The sequence below is a fragment of the Vigna angularis genome, chromosome 1, assembly GCF_016808095.1.
Source record: "Vigna angularis cultivar LongXiaoDou No.4 chromosome 1, ASM1680809v1, whole genome shotgun sequence".
In the NCBI taxonomy this organism is placed as follows: Eukaryota; Viridiplantae; Streptophyta; class Magnoliopsida; order Fabales; family Fabaceae; genus Vigna; species Vigna angularis.
The window spans coordinates 60,216,433-60,235,741 of record NC_068970.1 but is presented as its reverse complement, the minus strand read 5'-3'; the positions used below and the strand labels follow the sequence as shown (position 1 = coordinate 60,235,741).

Here is a 19,309-nt window from a genome sequence, read left to right as displayed (position 1 = left end):
ACTTGAAACAGTCTGTCAGAGTGATATTTTCTCTTTTTTTTTTGTTATTTGTATATATTTTACATATATTTTTAGTTTAATTTTTACAATCCTTTTAGAAAAATTAAAAGAACATGTTGGGTTTCTTTAATCGATTGGTTTGATTTAGATTTTACTTTATAAATATCTAAAGTATGCCCAATCAATTTAAATAACAGATTTAGTCAAATACCAACCATGTTCAACCATGGTTAGAAACTAAAAAACTATGTTTCATATATTAAAGCTAGCTCAAATAAAAAAGATATGTCTTAGTCATTAAAGTAATGATATATATTGTTATTTAATTATATTTTTAATCCTTTGGATTTATAATAATATTTTATTCATTCAAAAATTACGATTTTGAACTAAATGATTTTACTCGTTCAAAATAAAGGTTTAGAAACTAGAAGAAATTTCAAATTTTCAAATTTGATGTTTAGAGTTTAAAAATATACTTTTTAATTTGAAACCATTTTTTTAATATTAAAGAGCCCAAAACCATATTCATTTTTTATTCAAAACATAATTAAACTTCAAATTATATATTAAAATTTTATTACAAATAGTTGTTATAAACAGGTCATCCTTACCAGCTTAATTTATTTTTTTCTAAAAGTCCTTATAAGTTTAACGTAAGTACTAAACATTTATCCAATAAACTAATCAAATCTTAAAACACCTATGCTATAGACTTTTTGACAACGGACTTGAATTTATTTCTATACTGATAAAGGAAGCATGATCAATAAAAAAGTGAATTAGTTACATAAATTATAAGAAAAATGATGCAGCCAACTAAAAGTTTTAGTTTCTTATACCAAATTTTAAATCAAACCTGTCAATTTTGTTCTTTCATATTCTTCAATTAATCAGCATTGCACAAAAATACTAGCATTTCAAATAGTTTTTTGCAAAAAGTGCTGAAGGATAGTTATCTTTATATCCTCCATTAGCATAACGCAGATAACGACAGTATTTGTTGCAGAATTCTCCAGACGGAATAACATTATAGAATATTGTTTTGGTATGGCTAGGTAATATATTATTTTATTATAACTGCGTTCACTACGTTTAAAGAATATAAAATTTACTCTTTAAATATTTTTTATTTGTTGAACTCGGGTTTAAATTGTCCACACTGTGTAAACGTTATTTCGAGGAGTAATAACTTCTTTCTCGTGTATTTTTGTTTACCTAATTTATATGGATGAGTTCTTCCTCGTCATACATTAGAAATTCATTTGTATCCAACGAGACAAATTTAAAGAACTATTCTACGTGCAGTTATTCTTTTAAAAGGAAAAAAGAAAGAAACTTAAAAGAGATTATTTTAAGAATTTTAGTTAGATTTTTTCTCCTACAATTATTTTTGAATTTTTATAACTTAAATTTTAATATTTAATAAATATTAGTTAAAAGTAACTTTATATAACAATGTAATTATTTATTGTGAATTTAAAATATAATTTAAGTTTTCGTGTTTATTTATTACTAACTTTAATTATAATAAATATATTTAGTTATTAATTTTTAGAATTGTAATTATATAAAATAAGTATTTATTCTATGTAATGGACAAGTTAAGTAACTAAATAAATATAAACATTATAGTCAAAAAGACAAATTTTAAGAGAATTGTTACTACTACAACTAATAATAATAATAATAATAGAGATGAAAATTATTACTGTAATTATAGATGCTAAAACTAGCAGCACAATCCCACAAGTTTTTTGATAAGTACAAGTTTCTTGATAATTATATTTACGATTAATTATATTTTTAGTCTCACAAAATTAAATTAATTATACTTTTAGACCCCTGAATTTTTAAAAAAAAATCTGTTATTTAAAATTTTAAAAATGAGATTATAAATCTTAAACATTAATTTAAAAGACTAAAAATAATTTTAAACTCTAATATTTACTCTTTAAACCTTAAACAAAAGTTCTTCTTATTTGGGACCAAATAGAATTATTCGAAATTTGATCGATTAGTAAATAATTAAACCTTAAATTTAAAATAAGTTAAATTTAATTAATTCTTCTAGTAATAAATACACGCAACACTTGAATCAAATAGATTTATCTAATTAAAACTAGCTTATATTGATAGAAAACGATAAAGTGGAATGATTCAGAAAGAAATAATATTTAGTTCTAATTAGATTGGCAGAAATGAAACTTGACACGCTATTTCATTTATCAGATATAATTATTTTTCCTCTCCCCACTTCAGGAATATGAGGTGGATTCTCTCTCAATGCAATAATGGAATGAAAAGCAAAAGAGTACAATTAAATTACTTTTTTTCATTATTTAGATTTTCTTAAAATATAATAGAAACAAAAATCATTAGAGGGAGAAAGAAAAAAAAGATAGCGAATCAAATAAAAAATGTAATACAATTTATCATAATTTTAAACCATTCAAATGACGTTTGTTTTCCTTTCATTTCCCTTCATTAATTTTTTATTATTATCCTAAACATAACTTTTTACAGAGAACAGATCAATGAGAAAAATCTCGTAAGAGAAAAAAAAAATCAATTTTCTGGCGGTTGGTAGGAAATCAACTCCCTACTAGCAAGCACAATCCATTTTTGGACACGTAATGTGTTCTTTTTTGCTTTAGCCCCCATTAAAAGAAAATAAGGTATAAAGCAAGAGAAAGAGCTTAACGCATTTGTCAAAAAGCAAATTTATTCTTGGAAATGTCTATCATTAGCAAGAAAACAACTTTTCTTTACACACACAAAAAAGCAAAAATATGCCAACAATCTTATCATCATAATTAAATTAATTTTTTAATTAATATTTTTAGTATAGTAAATTTTTAAACACTTTTTTTTTTCACTTGCAACACTGAAACTTAAAACTGTATTTAAATGAAGTGAATATCGTTTTATTTAGACTAACCAGTTGTTTAATGTAACACGTTCCATTGTAGAAGCATTCTATTAATTAAAGCATTTTATAATTGGTATTAAGCAAAACAATTGCATAATATATGATATACCTATTACAATATTTTTCATAAGTTACATAACACTTCTGTTTTTCTTTTACAAACATAAAAATTATTCTAAAGTAAAGGAAATTTGTAAAACAAATCATTTACACAATTTCTGTAAGAACCCAGAAAATAGCCTGTTAAAAATATATAGATGTATTAAAGTAATAAGACCGATCATTTGTGTTAAAATAAGCCAACCGTGTAAATAGAAATTTAAAACGCTCGGTTCATTATCTAAATATTTTATATCTTTCTAAAAACACTATTCTCTACTCTTCCTCTCCCTTCTCTCTAAAAATTTTCACTGGTGGCTCATCTGTTTAACTATCAGAAGGCACCTAAGTGATCCTAGCGTCAAGGGCTTCATGTTTCACCATTTGGTTTAGCGTTTAGAACTGGTAAGTCTCGTTCTCTAGTTTTAGTGATTTCTGGTTCTGTTGCATGCAAGGAATAATTCTGTTTGCATGTGTTCTACATTCTCATTCTTCCTTTTCTGATTTCATTTTGGTTCTATGGTTGGTCTGCTTTCACCAATCGGTGGTTCATAGGTGTTCTTAGAATTTCCTGGAAGAGTAAGCAAATTCCTGAATGTTGTAGAAGTTGTCCGGTTCGGTTAGAAGTAAGGGAAACTGGTTAATTTAATTGAGATTTTCTATGTATGAAATTTACTGTTTGGGTGGTTGCATGTGTGTAATTTGAATGTTTGATTGAAATTGTGAATGTTAGAACCCGTGAATGGTTTGGAGTTCTCTGCATTAGTGTTCGGTTTGTTCTTGTTTTGAGGAAGTGAGTAGGTGAAAATGAGAGTTTGGGGTTAGGAGTGAATTTTGTCAGTGGGAAGAGTCTGAGCAAGTATAATTGAATCTGTTAGAACCCTTAAGTCTCTATAAAATGTGTAAAAAGTAGGAAAATGGATTTTTGGGTCATTGGGTTGTTGATTATGCAGAATTTGGAGTGAAATCTGGTATGGGACTCTTTGGAATGATGTTAGGAAGATTTAGGTACCCTTGGATAGGTGTAAATTGGTATATAATTCATGTATGGAAGATTAGAAGTTGAGAAAAATGTTTAGTTTGGTAAAGTATAGCGTGTTCATCATTCTTTAGAAGTTCTGTAGAATTATGTAGAAAGTTGAGCACGCGCTGTTGACCGCTCGGCCATGCGTTGATTGGTATATAACAAACAATTCTTTCACTGCACACACAATTATCTAAAACAAATAAATCTAAAACAAATAAATTTATCTCCAAATGATTTGTGTATTAAACTTGTCTTGGAGATTTTATACGTATCATATGGATCCTAATAAATTTTGGCATGTAATATTCAACCATAGTTCACTTTGACACGCCAAAAATATTATCTTTTTAATAAAAAGTGATGTATGTCATCATAAAAGTATCGTAAATAGAAATAAGAAGACACAGGGATAAAAAGAAATTGTGTTTCATAAAATCGTGCTATTATTATTTTTTTAGTTTAATTATGTTGATTTTTTTAGATATTAAATAGATTTTCAGACTGATATTTAAATTGTGTATATAATTTAACATATTTTAATTTATGTATCATTCTGAAATATCAATTAACACATAAAATAATTAATGTTATTAAATTAAAATAATTATATTTAAAATTGAAAAACAAAATATATTAAAATTTAAAACAAGAATAAATTTTAATTTTAAATTCAAATATAAATATTGAAAATTTATTTAACGAAATATTATCAGTTATTATTTATTGCAAATATAAAAATGTGGCAAAGAACACTGAGAATTAACTAAGTCCACTAATACGAGATTACGATGAAAGATGTGTGTATCCACAATCTTTTCAGAATGAATATCTGACACACAAAAGAATTAATGTATATCTATTGAATCTTCCTTTTTCTTGAAATAGTTGTTGAGTGTATCTTGGTGTTGCCTAATCAAAAGTGATTCATTTTGTCTTCGACAACATATACCACCAACTGTTTCTTTCATGTTCTGCAATTCTGGATACAACTCTCAAGTGTCATACAACAAAATATTCTTCCTGCATAACTCAAACAAACTGACATAACCAAAACATAGTTGCACATAAGTTGGCAATTTAGTATAATTCCAACTAAAGTCATTCAAGCTCTGCCTTTTCTTAGAATAAATCACAAAATTAAAATATATAATTCATTTAAACAATCATTTAGCATTTGTGTGTGTATATATATATATATATATATATATATATATATATATATATTCTAGAAACATAGTGAATTAATACAGACTATTCAATACATTTTAGATGAACAAATTATTCCCCCTTCTGTATTATTTTCCAGTTTCTCCCAGGTCCTTCCCCTAGGATTACAAAAGACAGAAAAAATAAAAAAAATAAAAAACCCTTCTTGTGATGATCTTTTCTTAAAAATTAATTACATGAGTATACGACACTGAGACACATCCAAGCAGAAGTCCACACCTTTAGCAGTTGGTAGGTACTACTTTAACCATTTACCCACCTCTTCCCTTCTTCCTTTTACAAAGCCATAACAACTAAAGTATATAAACTTATTTATGGACCACCAACAACATCACACAACATTCATGATTGTGGAATAATCATGCAAAGTGGACAACTTTAAATTATGTCGTTTCACATCCTTCACTTGTTATCGATAGTTCCCCTGTCTTGTCAGAAATTTTCTTTGTGGAAATCGTACTTGGTGGATGTGTTGTGAGAGAAATCCAACGCCAGCTGACGAAGCTCATGGGTGAGAGCTGATGGCCCACAGTAAAACACCCCTGCATCACACAAATAAAATCATCTCCTCTCATCCAAATTATGTCTTCGATTCACAGAACACGTTTTTTATCCGAATCATGGTAGTGCCTACCACGCGACTCTTTTGAAAAAAAACACAGCAGCAGGAATTATTGCAGTGTTTGAAACAGTGAATCTTTGTCCGATTATCTAAATCTAAAGCTAAAGCACGAGTTACCTACCAACACGAGCATGTGGATGATTAAGGGCTATGCGTTTGTAAACTGTGCGCCAATTGGGTTTGGCAAAGTGAGACATGACGCGAGTTCCAGAGACAATGTCAAGGCCATTCTTTGCATGGTTGATGGACTGCAACATCGCAATGAGAGCAGAGCGAGCATCACCTTCTTCGTAGACGCTGGTGCAGTAGCTGTGGAGCTCTATGACCTTCCTTCGATCTTCTTCCGCTACCTCGTTCATCACCCCTTTGAACCAGTCGAAGGAACCCTGCTCTCTCGTCACCCAGTAGAAGTATGCTCTCCTTGTCTTGAACTCATCGTCGCCATTCTTCGCCACCGCTCCCTCCTCCACTTCCTCCTCCTCTATCCCCTTCAACCTCTTCACCATGTCCTTCAGAATGCTTATCATTGGGGTAGCCCCTATTCCTAGCCCCACCAGCAGAACCACCTCGTACTCCCTGTAGTCCTGTGCCGGAGCCCCGTATGGTCCATCCACCAGAACTTTCGGGAAATTTCTGCAACCATAAAACCTCATCGTCTTATGTCTCTTTCTCATACAGACTGGTTTTCGTCAGATGAAAGAAAAAATTGAATAAAAAGACTTCATTTATTTTCGGGGGTCAGAGTTACGTAATTTTCAGTATCTTGTCAATATGCTTGAACCGACAACTTAACTTGCATGCAGAAATTTTCAACAGACGTCCTTATAACAATAATGTTTTTTTTTTTAGCAGACAACCTGTTTTTTCCTCACAACATAAATTGACAAGTGGATTTTATTATAAATATACACACTTGTCATATGTATCATTGTTTCACTGCCATCCTATTTGACAGTGAAAGATAGAGTGAGCAGTGTAACGATGACAGAAAATTTAATACAAGACAAGAAGTATCATGTGTATCTGTAATATATTTTATTGTTCTTCTTAGAATGTCAAAAAATTAATGTAGTAATTGTATATTATATATGAGTATAATACATATATGCTACTTTTATTTTTTAGTATGCAAATATTTTACAGACATCTCAAAATTTCGTTATCTCTTTTTAAAATGTTCACCTAACGCTTACAGAAACAGTGAGCATGTGCTGGTAAGGTGTGCTGAAACTCTCGGTAGCTGTCATTGACCATTAAACGAAAATGGACAAACAAACATGCCCCGAATGATGATGCTCATGTTTTGTTAAATAATTTCGATCCAACTTGTTTTGTGCTCTCCAGCAGCCACCAATTATTGGATTTGTACTTTTCTCTAATGAAATAAAAATTTGGTGATATTTTGAGTGTTAACTTAGGTTCTACCTTTAGTTAAAAAGTAGTTCCAGTGAGATTTAAACTCCTATACTGAACAAATTTTACTGACATAAAACTCATCGGGAAGTTTTTGAACAGATTAGTAAATATTTAAATTCAAGTTCTGAAATTTCATTCTAGAGCATTATTTTTAGCAAACATTAAGTTAACTGTGTTTGAATTTGATTTAGAAAAGGTCTTACATTGAACTGCTATCTCCTTTCAAGCATTCTGCTCTTAGAAGTCCACTCTGCCCATTGAGGGGTTGTTGGCATGCCTGCAAGAAACCAAAATAACATAGATTGTTTAATTATGAGAAACCCACTTAGAAAAAAATATTGTTAATTTACCTGTGAGAATTTGGTTTTCAGACTTCGGGTCCAATCACCAAGTATTTTTATGTGAACGCTAAGGTAATCATCATCAGGGGCTGAAGTTATGGAAAATGGATGCCTATGGATGCATAAACAATGAACATACATTGATTAGATTTTGTGGAATGAAGATTACATGCAAAACTTTTCATTTAGAAGATGGTTCTTAAAATGCAAACCATTCAAATGGAGACACGGCAGCACAATTGACAAACATGTATTGTCCACTTTTGTAGGTAAATCCCTGTGGCTTTGACATTTGAAGTGCTAACACGTTTCCAGGATAAAGAGTCACCTTCAAAGTTCACAACATGCACACTTTTTAACCTTAGCCAAAAGTAATCATCACAGAGCAAGGTGTTTCTTCATGCAGTAAATAATCAAATTCCTATTTTTTGACACATACCTTCAATATTTTGACAGACTTGATGCTTGATCTGAGTGCTCTAATCAGTCTTTCTAATGCATAAATGGTAATGGGAACCGCTAGATACATCCATGTCTGCAAAACACATAATGTTAAGTGCATGTGAATCCATTATCTTTCAACTCGAAACAAGTGTGTAAAAACACTTGAGGGTTAAGTGAAGGTGCTAACCGTTTTCTTGTACCATTTATGGGTCAAGTAAAGTTTGATTCCATGCACAACCAACAGGGCATAGACAAAAACGAAGAGATGATGAGAATACCAAAAGGCATTGAAACCTGTGAGTTTGTTGAAGGGTTTGGGTAGTTTTGTTCTGCCTCTCCTGAATGCAGGATTGGCCAATGTAAAAGCTATTGCCATTAGCACAATCATTATAATCCCTGTTACTCCTTCCCATGATTTGACAAAATACCAATAATCTGATGGTCTGTCTCCGAAAAAGGGTTCCATCAGCTTGTACTTCTCATCACTTGCATGAAGAAGGCGAGGAAAATCACAAGTAAGATGATAGATGGCATGTACACCAACACCAATGGCTATTGCCACAGCTATTACCTGAAAAAACACTATCATTTATACTACTAATTTTTATACCTTATTTTCCTGTTCTTGAAGGAGCTAGCAGAAGTGAGAATTACCTTGTGGAAGTTGATGTTGTCGTCAAAAGGAACTACAGCACCCAGTTTGGTCTTATTCCTTAGCCAGGTGATGGTGTTTCGGCAAACAGGTAACAAGATGAGAGCCATGTTCAATTTAAGTGTCTCTGCTGCACCTTTTGCCATGCATACACAATGGCCCATTACCTCATAGACAGCTCTTCTCCGATACTGCACAAATTTATAGGCAAATAGGCCTAACATCACACCAATCCACAGGGCAAGTACCCAAGATCTTCGCCAATTGTCCAGCACAAAGTACTTGGCATCCCTGTACCACCTCAATATTACACTGTCCACGTATGTAGGCTTAAGCTTTTGGCTTAGCATTTGACTCAGATTCTTGCTTTCTCCTCTTGTAGTTTCCTCTGGTCCATGCAACAGAAGTGTTTCCAAGTTGTCTATCTGTTTTTTCCCCAACAAAATATGGCCAAAAAAGTTAAACAATTGGGCTGAGTGGAGAATTCTATAACATTGAATGGAGTTTTTCCATTCTAGAGATTGCAGGCTAGGCTATTTCAGTTACCATGATGTATCCTGAGTCATCAGGGTCCAGTTCTTCCATGATCAAAGCTGCATATTCCTCTGCTTGCTTCTGAATGTTTGACAGTTTGTTGGCAGTGGCGCTAAGGCAGATAATCTGAGACCAGAATTGACCATATATGATCAAAAAGACTCTTGATCAGATAGGAGGGGAAATTCAGATTACTAGAATTTTCTGATAAAACACTTCACACAACTCTTGTATGTTGACTAAACTTGAAAAGTAATGATTTTGTACTTTACCTCTTTAATTTCTTCCTCGGTGATTCTTCCATCCGCATCTTTATCAACCCTGCGTTGAAATCCAAGTCAACATCAGTGAAGGGTGATATATACTTGCAGGGAATCCAGACAAATGCATCGTGTTTATATCAACCAAAACAATCAATTACATGTCAAAGAATGTTTTGAGCCTAGTATCAAAGCTCTGGTCAGAAATATTGTCCCAGAACTCCCTCAACTGGATCTTGTTAATGGAACCCCCTTGAATACCTCTCTGCCTAGCAAGAGTATCAAAAAGCTTCTCCGCATAAGCCTCGGATTCCTTGTTCAATCCTACAATCAAACCCAACGACACTGTCAAAAACTACATTCATGTCATTTGCAGTAAAATAATGAGGTTAGCTACCTAAGCATTGTGCAAAGAGAGCACGAGGAAGATAGCCATCAGAGTTAGCAGTGAGCTTCTCAAACCGCTTCTCCACCTCAACCCACCCTGCACCCCCATCGGCCATGCTGATAAACTTGAGCCCTGTGAGAGCATGAGCCACTGCAGACTTTGTTCTTTCAAAGTGTTTTGGTGCTGGTTTTGAGAAAGAAGCCAAACGCTTCAGCTGCTTCATGCGGATAGCAGCACTCTGAACCACAGAGGCCCCAAAGGATTTTTTCTTCTCAAGCCTCTTCCCTGTCAAACCCAACTTCTCACCGTCTTCCTCTTCCACCCCATCAACACCTCCAAAATCTTTAACACTGTGTAAGGCCACAGAATCACCATGAATGTCCATGGTGACCTCAACATAGCGTCCTTCACCATCAGCCTGAGATTTTCTGCCACTGTCAAGGTCAACATCAGTGCCAGCTTTTGACTCTGAAGCCCCTAAGTTGTTGGTGTTTGTGTCATACCTTTCAGCATCAGTTAGCTCTATGTCTGATTCACGATTCTGAAGATCTGCAGAAGCTCCTCCCATTTTCTTTTCTTTTTTTCTGATGAACACACACACACACACACTTTCAGGTCTCTTTTTTCACACTCATTTGTTTCTCTTTCCCTGCTAGCTGCCACTCCTGGCTTTGCCAGCTATATGTACGTATCTTAACATCTCGCTATGGACAACAATGACAGCCATATTATCATAGAAAAAGCTGTTCAAAGTGACTTTATTTTCTACTCTATATATTATAATGGATGTCTTTGTTTATTTAAAGCATTTAGCTTATCTTAATTTCCTTGCACTTCTTTATAATAAACCATCTAATATATAGACTCTGTAGGTGTTTCAATCAATGTCAATAACATCACAAAGATAACAAGTTTCCAACGTAGTTTCATTATGTTTGACTCAACTCAATGTAAAATGTGTCATTCTCTTCGTATTTAAGTTTCAGTGCCATGTTTTACCACTTCCTATGATTATTATTTTGTAGATTTTACCATTCCAGTGTTTCTTTCTCATTTTCTCATCAAATTTTAATGTACTGTAAAATTAAAAATACCATTATTTCTACACTTCCAACTCTGGAAAACAAAGATAAATCATTGAAGTATATGCAGCTCATTTATTTGTGTTGCAAATTCTAAGAACAATGATACCCTTTTTTCAGATATTCTAACAAAGATTCTATTAATGGATTAATGATTTGATATAATCTTTCAAAAAATTTGGAAGGTCACATGCTCATTAAATTGGATTGGAATGAAACAAAATTCAATTCTCATTCATTTTGTTTGATGACAATGATCAAATGATAAAACTTTAATGTGACATACAGGTAACATGGGAACAACTTTAATATGGACATAAAATTAAAGTGTATAAGACTCACGATTATTATTCTTTAAAATGAAGTTATATTTTGTTTTCTACTTTCAAAATTCTTGCTCTTTTTTAATTTATTTTTCAATTACATTAAATATAAAGTAAAATACATTACAAAATATTATTCTCACACAGTGCTATAACCAAGATATCCAATTAGTTAATTTAATTTCACAATTAATTACTTCAGTGAGATATCCTAAAAGGTTTAATATAATCTCACAATTAATTCAGTGTGCAACTTAAGATAAATCCTACTAAAATCAGAGTATCCATCCACTATTTTGCTCATAAACTTTTTATTATTATTTTCTTCAATAAAATAATACATATAGTTTGACCTTTAAGAAATTTGAAATCATTGTGTGATACAAAATTTGCATAGTTAATAGTATATTAATTAATTAAATATTTTAACATAGTAGTTAGTTGGCACCACATTGAAGAAAATCTTAGAAGATAAGCAAAGAGCGTAATAAAAGGCAAAAATCATGTATGTGACAGTGGCATTGCTTTTTTCACCATTTTCATCCCAAACAAACCCAACCAAACCATTACTTATAAAATTCAATTTATCAGTGTTTGATTGGACCCACACCACCACTGCAACCCTAAACACATTCTATTCAATTCAATCTTAAAATCTTGCACATGCATTTACTCATCTGTCACTCTCACACATTGTTTTTAGTAGCTTCTGTAATCATATTTTATTAGCATTTGTGTTTCTTTATAATTGGAATAGAAAATTAATGTGTATGTTTTTAATGTAATCAATATTATGCTTTTAATTTGTATACATAGATGCTGCCATAAGTTTCATACTAGATTTTTAAAATAGTTATTATTATAAAAGTAAGATAATCTTATTATAGATAATAAACTATAATAAAAATTAATTATTAGCAAAGATGTAAGAGTATAATTTTAGACATTGATTATTGGAAATATCTTCTTATGATTGTTTGTCTTTTTCCATTTGCTCATGTGGGCATGTTATGTAGTATTCTAGGTCACGTTGGGGTGATTTTTTCTGTGAACATAAAAGTTTGTAGAAAAAACAATTATCTATAAACTAAAATTAGTTTATATCTCAAATAAAAATAAAATTGAAATAAATTATATGAGAAAATTTGGATAAATTAAAGGGAAATGGGTATCACTAACTCAATTGACATGATGATGAGAAGTTGGCCTTGGTCACTCATAATAATTTTTTTTTATTATATTGGGAAAATCAATCATTTCAATAACGTGATTTTTGAATGGAATCTTTATAAGATTAGTCAACACAACACAACCACTCAATAATGCATTGTTTGGTACGAAATGAAATAGTGGAAATATAATGCTTTTTTTTTACTACGAAACCAAAAACTTAACCATTCATGTTCATCATGTCATATTATATTAATTTTTTCTTATCTGTAAAAATAGTTGGCAGACATTATCACAAGCAAAATCCTATTTTATGACCCTTTTTTATTGCTGAATAAAATTTTATTTTGAGGACTGTTGATGAATAAAATTATTTTACATTTTTAATTTCATTTTATAGAACACTGTGACAATTTGTTTGAAAGCCATACAGTTTTAAATAAAAATAAATAAATAGAAAATAATATTTTTTTCACGTAAATAAATTAATATATAAAGTTATATATATATATATATATATATATTAATTTTAATATATTTTACGTATCTACCTTCAAAATGATTGTTTTAAAAAAGTGAATTTAAGTACACTCAAAAGTTGAGACATAATATCTAAAGTTGATACATAACTGTACTTACACACGATAAATACACCTAAGAAAAAACTTAGATATGAACAGAATACATAAGGAGAAAATATTAATAATTTATATAAGGAAGATAGTAACATTTTATATAGCATAAGTTAAACAACTTTGTCCATTTGATTATGTACCATAATTATATTATAAGACATCACGTATAAATCGCTAAATAATCGGTATATATACTTATTTATGTATTTTGGTGGATCTTTGTTGTAAGTAAAGAAGCTTTGGTTTCCTAAACTTCTTTTTACATATATAAACTAATGTATAAATAAAAATATTTTTAATTTCAGTATATTTTATTTATTTATTATCTTCAAAATTTATGAATATTTATTTTGATACTTTTAATTTTTTTGTAAAGATCTGGTATTGTTCGTAAACATTTTAATTTAAATCATATTTTATTTCACATAATTTAAAATTTATATCATATATTTCAAATTTTATGTATAGTTATTTAGATCATCAATTACATAATAACTGAAAAACTTATATCAAATTTATCATTCAATAAAAATAAATACTAAATTCATCAATCATCCAAGTATAATAATATTTAAATATAAAATAACTTAGTGAAATGCAAACAATTTCAGCATTGATAAACATTTAAAAACACATTATTTAAACTCGAAAAAATATTGTCTTTACTCGACTCAATCTTCTCATTTAATAAATTAAACACATATCTAAATTAGTTTAACTCTCATTTTTTCTTAATTAATCATATATGTTTGCCAAGTGAATTTTTAATTGCTCAACAAATAAAACACTTAAATTTATATTGAATTAGTTTTACTCATTGGAGAAATTGCGACTATACAACTAACAATACAATTATCCAATAACTAAACATCTTTCATACTTTGCATAAAACAATATATTAGAATTGTGGGGTTGTTTGAGTGGGTGTGAGTTCATGAGAAGTGTGGGTATAGTATTTTTACATTAGAATGAGAAGAAAGTGTGGATGAGTGTGAGTGTTTGATCCTAGAAATGGAAATGGAAGAGGATGGAGTTTGGCTTTAATGGTTAAGTTTGGGTACATTGAGAGATGAAGTTAGTAAATAGAGGATGATGTGTATTTTTGTAGGGGTTGTTGAGTGAAAATGAGTTGGAAAATGGAAGAAGAAGACGGTGTTAAGAAGAAGTGGTATGTGTGTGTGAAATGTGAAAACAAAAAGAGAGTGAGAAAGGGGTTGAAGGTTTACGTAAATTTGAAAGGAAGAAGGAGAAAGAATAATGGGTTGGATCTTTGTCTATCTTATTACCTTGCATGGGTTCTTTTACGTGAGTAGGGATTGTTTGATTTTATTTTATTTTGATTAATGGTACCATGACACGTTTTTACATTTATTTGACACATATTACAAGGGTAAAATAGTTATAAAAGTATAAACTTTTGTACTTTTTCAAAAAAGAATAAAGTAAAAAGTAATAAATGATAGTTTCAAATGAGTGTAAAAAACTTTTGTGTGTCAAAGTACCATTTTTCTTTTCTTTTAGTTAGTGTTGCTTTGGTCTTTTGAAAGCATTGTTAAGTGTGATGGTGAAAGAAAAGTGAGAGGGTGGCTACGGGAATGTGTTTTCACATAAGGAAAGGAGTGTGGTGGTTCTTTGTAAGCTTTCTTTTATTTCAATGAGTGGACCACATAGGGCCCACCTAAGGTTTTAAGGGTTTGAGTTTGGTTTGGAGATTAAGGTTGATGCATCTATTAAATGTAGTTGACTATTTCTTATTTTGATTGACTTAGGTAGATATGCCGAAAAAGAAAAGAAGGTGTGTGGGGGTGTGATGAGTTACGAGAAAAAGAGATAAATGAGTGGATGTGTGTTAGTATTTGCTATTAGAAATAGAAGAGAGTGGAGTTGGGACTTCGGGTTGTGATGTGGGTTTAATGTTTTAATGAAAATGAGAAAGAGAATAAGACGGAGTTGGTGGAAAAGAGGAAGACCATGGGTAGTGAATTAACGTGAATGTTGGTGTTTGCTTGTAAAAATAAGAGAGTGGAGAGGGATTTTGGTTTGCATGCGGTTTAAGTTGTGGTATATGAATGTGGAGTTGAAGTTAGAAAAAGAGAAACCAAATGGCTTTTGCATGGTAAGGTGAGTTTGCAAGGGAGTGTTGAACCATGGAGGAAGAGAGTTTGGGGTGGTGTTTTGTGGTTGTACCCATTGGTGAGTGAAAGAAGAAGAAGGATGCATTACTTCTACCTTGCATAGGCATGTGTGTGTGACTTTTGGGTGAGAAAGCTAGTGAGGAAAAAGTAGAGGGAGAGTTTATGTAAGAGAGGAGGCTACCGATTCCATGTTTTCCATTGTTGCTGGAGGTTGGGCAACCAGTTCCATGTTTTCCATTGTTGCACGAGGTTGTGCTTTCAATGCCATGTTTTTCACTGTTGCATGAAGTTATGCTATCGACTTCATGTTTTTCACTGTTACACGAGGTTGTGTTACCGGCTTCATGTTTTTATTGCTGCTGGAGGTACCGATTTCATGTTTTCTACTATTGCACAAAGTTGTGCTACCAGTTACATGTTGTACGAGGTTGTGCTACTTCTTCTATGTTTTCTATTGCTGCACGAGGTTATGCTATTGGTTCAATATTTTTCCACTTTTGCATGAGGTTGTGCTATGGGCTCCACTATTACAGAACGAGGTTGTGCTACCAACTACATGTTTTCAACTTCTGCAGGATGAGGTTGTGCAATAAGTTTATTTATTAATCTTCTCGTTCTGCCTTCTGTCATTCTCTCGTGATGTAATAACATATAAATTATAAATTCACTTATCGGTACAAGAAGAGTTTCAATTATTATGTTAACCCATGCTCCTTTTAGTATAGTCTCAACAAGAGTCTCTGATATAAATTCAAAAGTTAACAATGTAAATCCAGTATGTAGTTTTTAAATAACTTTGTCTTACGTGGTTATCAAGATGAGGTTGTGCTACTCATTCTATGTTTTCCATTATTGCACAAGGTTGTCTTACCGATTCCATTTTTTCCACTAGTGCACGAGGTTGTGCTTCTTGTTTCATGTTTTCTACTATTATACAATGTTGTGCTACCGATTCCATGTTTTCTACTACTGTAGGAGGTTGTGCAACAAGTTCCATGTTTTTCACGGTTGCACGAGATTGTGCTTTTGATGCCATTTTTTTCACTACTGCACGAGGTTAGGCTACTATCTTCATGTTTTTCACTATTGCACGAGGTTGTGATATTGACTTCATGTTTTTCACTCTTGTTGGAGGATGTGTTACCGATTCCATGTTTTTGTACTTTTGCACGAGGTTGTTCTGTGGGTTCCGCTGTTGTAGGACGAGGTTGTGCTATAAACTCCATGTTTTCAACTTCTACAAGACGAGGTTGTGCTATAAGTTTAGTTATTAATCTTCTCATTCCGCCTTCTATCATTGTCTCATGATATAGTAACTTATAAATTATAAATTCATTAATCTTCTATTATAGTAACTCATGCTCCTTTTAGTATAATCTTAACAAGAGTATTTGATATAAATCCAAAAGTTAACAATGTAAATCTAGTTACGTAATTTTTAAATAATTATTGTCTCTCGTTGTTATCGGGACCAAGTTTGCTACTTGTTTCATGTTTTTCACTGTTGCATGAGGTTGTGCTACCGGTTCCATGTTTTTCATTGTTGCACGAGGTTGTGCTAATTGTTCCATGTTTTCTACTGTTACACGAGGTTGTGTTACCTGTCGCAAACGGAATCGCAACTGGACGACAAACTAGAAAAAAGACGGGTTTGAAAAAAGAGATTTTGGAGGTGTTTTCTTCTCTATTTTTCAGGTACTGAACGGTATGGAGGGGAGAAGATTATGATGGAATAGAACTTTTTTGTTTTCACTAGTGGAGGAAAATGTAGGTTGGGAGAATGGTTTATTTTTTATGTGCATGATGGAGGAATGGTTTTCTAAGGAGATGGATCTGTTGAGTGAGTAGAGGAAGTGAGGATAGTGCGAGAGGTGAAGGATCGTTGGTATTTTTTATTCAAATCTCTTTTTTTAGTATATGACACAGTGGGATACTTGAAGAACTTACATGTTTCTACCTCCTCTAGGCTCTCTTTTTTTTTTTTCACAAGTCAAAGCCAGAGGGTTCTACTACTCCATTCTACAATTCGACCACTCTATTGCACTTCATTGCCTTTTAATGTTTGCATTTCCTCTTAGGGGGAACCGATCAAAGATGACTGAGCAAAATATTTGCTCCCAAAGATGGGTGAGAGAAAAAGATTTCAGACCAAAAAGTATTGATAGTGTTGGAAACTGAAATGGATGTCTCATTGATCACGTTGCTTTGTTTTTTTTATAAGTTTTCGTTTTCTTCTGTTTTTCTTCTTTTTTTAAAGACTAATGTATAAAATAAAATAATATAAAATGAAATAAAATAATATATATAGTATAATAAAAATATAATTAAAATAATAAAAAGAGATAAAATAAAAATGACATAAAATGACATAAAATAAGATAAAATAAAAAAAAGACCTATATTATTTAGTCACCCGAACGAAATTGGGTGTTAACACTACCGATTATATGTTTTGCACTTCTACAGGAGGTTGTGCAACTAGTTCCATGTTTTTCACTGTTGCATGAGGTTGTGCTTCCAATGTCATGTTTTTCATTGCTGCACGAGGTTATGCTATCGGCTTCGTGTTTTTCACTACTGCACGATGTTGTGCTACGTGGTTCATGTTTTTCACTACTGCTACTAGAGGTTATGCTACCGGTTTCATGCTTTCTACTATTGCAGGAGGTTGTGTTGTTAGTTCCATGTTCTTCACTAGTACGAGGTTGTTCCACTGCTTCTATGTTTTCTACTACTGCACGAGGTTATGTTATCGGTTCCATGTTTTTCAACTTTTGCACGAGATTGTGCTATGGGCTCCACTGTTGGAGGACGAGGTTGTGCTACCAACTCCATGTTTTTAACTTCTGTAGGACGAGATTGTGCTATAAGTTTAGTTATTATTCTTCTTGTTTTGCCTTCTGTCATTGTCTTATGATGTATTAACTTATAAATTATAAATTCACTTATTGGTACAAGAAGAGTTCCGATTATTATGGTAACCCATGCTCCTTTTAGTATAGTCTCAACAAGAGTCTCTGATATAAATTCAAAAGTTAACAATGTAAATCCAGTTACATAGTTTTTAAATAACTCTTGTCTTACGTGTTTATTAATACGAGGTTGTGCTACTGATTTCATGTTTTCCATTGTTGCACGAGGTTGTGCTACTGATTCATGTTTTTCACTATTGTACGAGGTTGTGTTACCGCTTCTATATTTTTTACTGCTGCACGAAGTTATGCTACCTGTTCCATGTTTTTCCACTTTTGTACAAGGTTGTGTTGTGGGCTCCATTGTTGGAGGACGAGATTGTGCTACCAACTCTATCTTTTCAGCTTTTGCAAGACGAGGTTGTGCTATTTGTTTAGTTATTAATATTCTCGTTCTGCCTTCTTTCATTGTGTCATGATGTAGTAACTTATAAATTATAAATTCATTTATCGATACAAGAAGAATTTCCATTATTATGTTAACCCATGCTCCTTTTACTATAGTCTCAACAAGAGGCTCTGATATAAATCCAAAAGTTAACAATGTAAATCAAGTTACGTAGTTTTTAAATAACTCATCTTACGTGGTTATCAGGATGGAGTTGTGCTATTGGTTTCATGTTTTCACTGTTGCACGAGGTTGTGCTACCAGCTCCATGTTTTCCGCTAGTGCAAGAGGTTGTGCTACCAGTTCCATGTTTTCCACTGTTGCACAAGGTTGTGCTACTTGTTCCATGTTTTAAATTATTGCACGAGGTTGTGCTACTGGTTCCATGTTTTCCACTAGTGCACGGGGTTATGCTACTGGTTCCATGTTTTTCACTGCAAAACTAGGTTGTGCTATCAGTCCCATGTTTTCTATCGCTGCACCAGGTTGTGCTAATGGTTCCATGTTTTTCAGTGCTGCACGAGGTTGTGCTATTGGTCTCATATATATTATAGGGTTAAATATGTTTTTACTTACGCGAAATTGAGTTTCATTTCCAAACTTTGATATATTTTGATTTTCAAACTTAAAAAATAAATGAATATAATAATTTTAATCTAACA

At 31.9% G+C, this 19,309-nt stretch overlaps 1 protein-coding gene across 2 annotated transcripts; it reads right to left on the bottom strand.

The window, feature by feature from the left end:
• Positions 1 to 5,328: 5,328 nt before the first annotated feature.
• Positions 5,329 to 10,721, bottom strand: LOC108347515 (respiratory burst oxidase homolog protein C). 2 transcript variants are annotated; one of them, XM_052867572.1, is made up of 13 exons: positions 10,446 to 10,721; positions 9,952 to 10,376; positions 9,716 to 9,878; positions 9,567 to 9,615; positions 9,307 to 9,420; positions 8,763 to 9,185; positions 8,296 to 8,679; positions 8,104 to 8,199; positions 7,877 to 7,992; positions 7,674 to 7,776; positions 7,527 to 7,600; positions 6,029 to 6,540; positions 5,329 to 5,827 (listed from the first exon to the last, which is right to left on the bottom strand). In XM_052867572.1, the coding sequence occupies exons 1-13, from the start codon at positions 10,508 to 10,510 to the stop codon at positions 5,718 to 5,720; spliced, it is 2,634 nt and encodes an 877-aa protein (XP_052723532.1). In that variant the 5' UTR covers positions 10,511 to 10,721; the 3' UTR covers positions 5,329 to 5,717. The 2 variants fall into 2 exon arrangements, with proteins under 2 accessions (XP_052723532.1, XP_017442293.1); XM_017586804.2 differs by having other exon boundaries at positions 9,952 to 10,721.
• Positions 10,722 to 19,309: the final 8,588 nt, after the last annotated feature.